Source organism: Rattus norvegicus, chromosome 5 (genome assembly GCF_021556685.1).
Source record: "Rattus norvegicus strain SHRSP/BbbUtx chromosome 5, alternate assembly SHRSP_T2T, whole genome shotgun sequence".
Lineage (NCBI taxonomy): Eukaryota > Metazoa > Chordata > Mammalia > Rodentia > Muridae > Rattus > Rattus norvegicus.
In genome coordinates, this window is record NC_141538.1 from 135,171,461 (window position 1) to 135,176,774 (window position 5,314).

Genomic DNA, 5,314 nt, shown 5'->3' on the forward strand with positions numbered 1-5,314 from the left:
AGTCTGCATCTTAACAGGAGTATCAGAACTGCCATTTGGCATTGTTCTTGGGAACATTATAAATAAAGGACAAAGACAACCATCTAAGAATCAATACATGGCAAACAACAGTTCAACTATACCATACTGGCATTCGTTAGACCTGTGACATAGCCAGTGTGGGCCATTGTAGCTCTCAACGACTGTCCTCTTCTGTCATCTGCTTCCCTCCTGGTGAACAGCAGTGCCTGGAGACCTGGGTCAACCTGGCACTCATTCAGGCTAAATACTGGATGAAGAGATCTTGATTTCCAGCCACAAGTATTGGTTCAGTGTCTCCCAAATGCTAACCTCCAGTTCCCATATGCAGTGGTAAAACTCAGAACCAGATTCACTTATAAAGCACCACAGTCACATTGGCTGTGACAAAAGACATTGCCCTTCTAGGAGCAAATGAGACAGAGGAGAAACTTGGACTTTATTTTTTTTTTTTAAGTCTGTGGCTTTAAACCTCTCACCAGGTGGCTCTGACCTCCTTGTCAATAGCAACTCCTTGAGGTTATCTCTGTTTTCTACCAAAGGCAGCCTTTGGTGCTTGCAGCTTCCACCCTCAATAAGAGGGAACTACAGCTCTGAAGCAAAAGGCTTGGCATTAAAGCAGTTTGTTCCATGGGCTAGTGTTGGGAGGGAACGGAAATGAACATTCCTTTCAGGACTGTTGGCCAAAGGGTAGGAGACAGAGTGATTCAACATGGGAGGCAGGTGGCAGAGAGATAGGGCAAAGGGCACCTCCTGAAAGATGGGGAGTGGGAATGGGGAGTCAGTCCGAGGCTGTGGCATTGTTGAAGACAGGGGCTGCTTTGGAACCGCCAAAACATGTTGCAAGAGACCAGAGGCTTCACCTCCGGGACTGCTGTCTTGTAGAGCGTAGTTCCTGCCTTCCGAGATATCCAACTCCCACAAAGATTCTGGATTCTGAACTTCCGGCTCAGTCGTGGTGACAGCAGGGGGAGGGCCTGTGTTAATGACTACATTCATGCCATGGTAACGCCGCTTGTTTATCCAGTACAACAGTGGGCTGTAGGTGAATGTGGCAGCTCTCATCACTTCCACCCACTGCTGGGCACGTTCTTCTCTTTGCAAGTTCTTCTTCCAGTGCAGAAAGATTATGCAGCTTCCTATTAGCACAGAACACAGCCCCAGGAATCCAACACACAAGGAGATCCACACTAAGGCAGTGAGAGAGAGAGAGAGAAAGGCTGGCTGGCTGAAGTGTCTAATATATGGCTGTTTCTCAGTCCCCTTCTAGGCCTCTCCACTCGTCACTCTTCCTGTGCTCTCCTCCCCTCCTTCCTCATTCTCCAGCTCAACACTAGACTTCCAGGTTCCTTAAGGGATCATTTTAGCTATTTACAGAAAAGAAACACTAGGTCTAGAAGTGGTAGGGACTCAGCCTCCCAGGAGTCCTTAGTTTCTGGAAAAGATTATCATCTAATTGCTTAGCACTTCAAGCAGCCACCACTCCTCCTTCCGTGCAAAAGATTCCCCTTAACTGTCCTCATGCCCAAAGGCACAGCATGTGAGGCAGGGACTAGAGGTGCTACACTTACTGCCAGAGAGGCTTGGGTCCTTTTGGGAATCCATAAAGGTCAGTCTTGGCCTCCAGCCTATCACTCTGGGGAGAGGAAATTCACACCTCTCCACCAATAGGAGTCCTCAGAAGGTCCAGGCCTCATTGTTCTCTAAAGGAAAGGTCATCAGGTTCTGTCCACCTGGCATTCCAGGGCAATGTTTGTGGAGTGATCCTGTTAATGGAAGGGAGGAGCCCACCTAGTGACATCTGGTAGACAACATCTACTGCTACAATCAAAGACTGGGGCACCAGGAGAGTTCTCTGCCCTCTTCTTCACAGTGAACCCAAAGAGCAGCCCCAGGGCAGGGCCTTGGCATTCTCAAGGAGCTAACCACGTGGTTGGTGATTATGGAAACACCACTGGGTACCTTCCCTGGTGTCGATTGGGACAGAGCACACAGAGAGCATTGGGCATGTCTTCCCTCAGCAAATCTTGGACCAAGCTGTCAGAAGAAAACCAGCTCAAGAGAGCCAAGTGGTCAGTGCCTCTTTGGGCTCCTACAATCTCTTTTATTTCTACTTTCCTTCCTTCTTTCAACAGGTCCTGGCAAGTGTTCTTGGGCCCTGCAGGAGCTCTCCTCTATCTGTTCCTGCATCCCACTCCTGGCTAACCTCCTTCCTTTATCCTACATACTCTATTCCCTTCTGACCAGGCCATCAGACCCCCTACACACACACTAATCACCTTGGGAATCTTGCTTATGGGGCTTTCTCCCTCTGAGGGCTTCTCTTGTTTTACCACTGAGTACTGCTAATCCCCCATATTTATCCAACTATCTATCTATCTATCTAACTGCCCTCCCCCCTCTCACACACACACAGAGCTCAGTCCTGCTGTGTAACAGTCATTTCAGTTCTCTTCCCAGAAGAGACTTGAAGCTATCTAGTCCAACTATGTTCAGATGTCTGAACCTTGTTGGTTCACTGGCAACCGATCCCTCAGGATTGATTGGAGCCAGAGTCTTGCCCATTACTAAGATCCACTTATGGGTAACTCAGTTAGAAAGCCCTTGGGTGTTATGTCTCAGTCAACTCTCAGGGAGACACACCAACCAGTCCTAACTTGAAATCTTACCATTTAGTTTTTCCCCCTTTTATAAGTCTCTCATTGTGACTTGAGGCACTCTTGGTTACTTTTGTATCTCTGTGATCCATATACCAGACGAATCAATGTTAAGAGGGAAGGTTTGATTTAGTTCCTGTTTCAGAGGGTCCCATAGTTGCTTAGTACCATGTGAGTGGGCAGGCCATTATGGCGATCAGGGCCAGAGCCTTCAAAGTCCTATCCTGTGTGACCTTCTTCTGCCCAACCTCTTCAGTTTCCACAGCCTCCTAAAATAATGCCATGAGCTGGGGACCAAGTGTTCAAAACATGAGCTTATTGAGAACATTTCAGATTCAAACCAGAGCAGGCACTATTTACAGAGTTCTTCCCAGAATGCCTTTCCCTCGGCTCCACCTTACTGCCCCCTGCTTTTCCTTTCCTTCAGCTGGTGCCTTCCACTCTCTCCTGGTCTCTAAGTCTTGGCATGCTCCAGGGCTCAGTCTTTAGCATTCTATCTCCATTCCCTTCTCAGTGGACTTCTCCACATTTATAACGTTAAAGAACACAAATAACGCTGATAATTCACAGCTTTCTACTTCCAGCCTGGAATATACCTCAGAACTTTAGATTCACATGCCCAACAGTCTGGCTGACATCTTTCCTTACCTATCTATTAAGTTATACTTAACTTTGGGCTTTAAGGTGGGACAAATTACTCACCCTTGGAGGTGTCCGTATTTGTCCCACACACTCCAGGTTCCAGCAGTCAGAATGCTCCTTTGAAGAGTGGTCCTGTTACTCCTCTGCTTGAACTTCCTATCTCACTCAGATCCAAGGCAGTTCTTAACCATGACCTGAGCGATGTAGCCACTCAACTCTGGGTTGTCTCTACCTCAGTCCCCTCAGCCATGGGGATAAGCTCTTGTTATTTTACAGCACTATAATCACTTCCCATCTGCTCCTCCCCTTAGCTAGTCTGTCCCTGCAGGCATCCATACAAGTCATTCCCTCACCCCATTCAAAGCTATGCTCAGGCAATACCGTTTGTGTCTCTGATCTCTCTTTGCTTTTCTACATACAAGTGTTTTATCTGATTCCACTAAAATGTAAATCCCAAGGGTTTATGTAAACATGGTGCTTACATTAGCTACTTTGCTCTTGCTGTGATAAAAATACCACGAGTGAGACAATTTATAGATGGAGGCCTTGTTTTGTTTGTTTTTGTTTGGGGGGGTTGTTTTGTTTTGTAGGTGGTGGGGCACGAGGGCAGGTGGCTGGGTCAAGAAGCTGGGAGATCACATCCTCATCCAAATGCATGAAGCAGGATGCAGTGCCTGGAAGTGAGGTAAGTCTACAACTCTCAAAACTGACCCCTGTGATATACTCCCTCCCGAAAGGCTCCTCCTAAAGATTCACAGCTTCCCCAACAGGGGAGCAAGTGTTCAAATACCTGAGTCTAGAGTCTATGGGAGACATTTCTACCTCAAACCACCACAGATCTAAAGTTTTGGATAGTTATAACTTCTGTAAGAAGTAGAGTGGGAAGGGTTGGGGATTTAGCTCAGTGGTAGAGCACTTGCCTAGCAAGCACAAGGCCCTGAGTTCAGTCCTCAGCTCCGGGGGAGGCAGGGAGTATAGGGTGAGATAACATGGAGGACAGAGTAAAATTAGACTATAAAGGGGGATGGGAGAGAGATGGCTCGGCAGGTTAAAAGCACTTGCCATGTGAGCCTGGTGACCTGAGTTAGATCCCTGGAAACTGGAAAGGAAGGAGAGAGCCTACATCACAAAATTGTCTTCTGACTGACACACGGGCTCACCACACTCCTATACAATTTTTTTTTAAAGATGGGGAGGTTCATCAAGAAGTTTCTCTGAGGTGCTGAGAGAACTGAGTTCCAGATGAGGAGGAAGCAATGCATGCCTGCCTGAGCAGAGGAAACAGCACATGGAAGAATCCTGAGCCCACTACAGACCAGGAAAGTCAGACTTCCATAATCTCCCTCTGCATTGTCCCAGCATCAAGAGTCTGATGTCTGAGTGCAGTATTGAACAGTTTGGAGTCTCTGTTCCTGCCTCAAAAGGGGTCCCTATCACCCAAGGCCCAGATAAGAACTTCCATGTGATTGCCCTTATATAAGGTCTGCTTTTGCTGGCAGCAGGTGAGATATCATTCATTGTTCCTAAGCTCAAGTCTGGTTCGGCAGGAGAACGTTTTGGTCGAGAAGGGAAAGCATTCTAAGAATAACAAAAGAGCCCGAATAAAGACTTGTCAAGGACAATTCCCTGTATTTCTGGGGAAAGTAGTCCAATTAAATGCCAGACTTCAGAGGCATTGCGTTTTTAAAAGGCTCAGCTCTTAGGTGGAACTTACTACTTTAATGGTTCGCAGCCGGCTTAGCTTCTCCGTCTGTAAAATGAGGTTAATATCTACTTCATAGGGTATGAGGCCAATGGAACCTTCTTCAAATAGAAACCGATAAAGAGAAACTTCAGCTATGATGTTCAAACATCCTTTGCAGCTAAAGAAACTGTTACAGCTAGTGCCAAGTAAATTTAGAAAAGGGGCAGGCCTGGTGAGAACCCGAAGATGCAAGCCAGCTTTCCAGAAGAAGCCTGGCGCGCAGAGGCTGCTGGTCGGGGGTAGGGGGTGGGGT

The 5,314-nt window shown here is 47.2% G+C and overlaps 1 protein-coding gene and 1 long non-coding RNA gene across 3 annotated transcripts; one reads left to right on the forward strand and one right to left on the reverse strand.

Moving 5' to 3' along the window:
• Positions 1-435: 435 nt before the first annotated feature.
• Positions 436-3,685, reverse strand: Tex38 (testis expressed 38). 2 transcript variants are annotated; one of them, XM_087551221.1, is made up of 3 exons: positions 3,378-3,685; positions 1,590-1,784; positions 436-1,208 (listed from the first exon to the last, which is right to left on the reverse strand). In XM_087551221.1, exons 2-3 carry the CDS (start codon positions 1,621-1,623, stop codon positions 604-606), a joined length of 639 nt encoding a protein of 212 aa, XP_087407347.1. In that variant the 5' UTR covers positions 1,624-1,784; positions 3,378-3,685; the 3' UTR covers positions 436-603. The 2 variants fall into 2 exon arrangements, with proteins under 2 accessions (XP_087407347.1, NP_001103036.1); NM_001109566.1 differs by lacking the exon at positions 3,378-3,685 and having other exon boundaries at positions 437-1,208; positions 1,590-1,622.
• Positions 1,746-5,157, forward strand: LOC148005989 (uncharacterized). Its single transcript, XR_015620443.1, has 3 exons — positions 1,746-2,090; positions 3,908-4,002; positions 4,506-5,157. It is a non-coding gene; the product is annotated as an uncharacterized LOC148005989 (long non-coding RNA).
• The last annotated feature ends 157 nt before the right edge of the window (positions 5,158-5,314 follow it).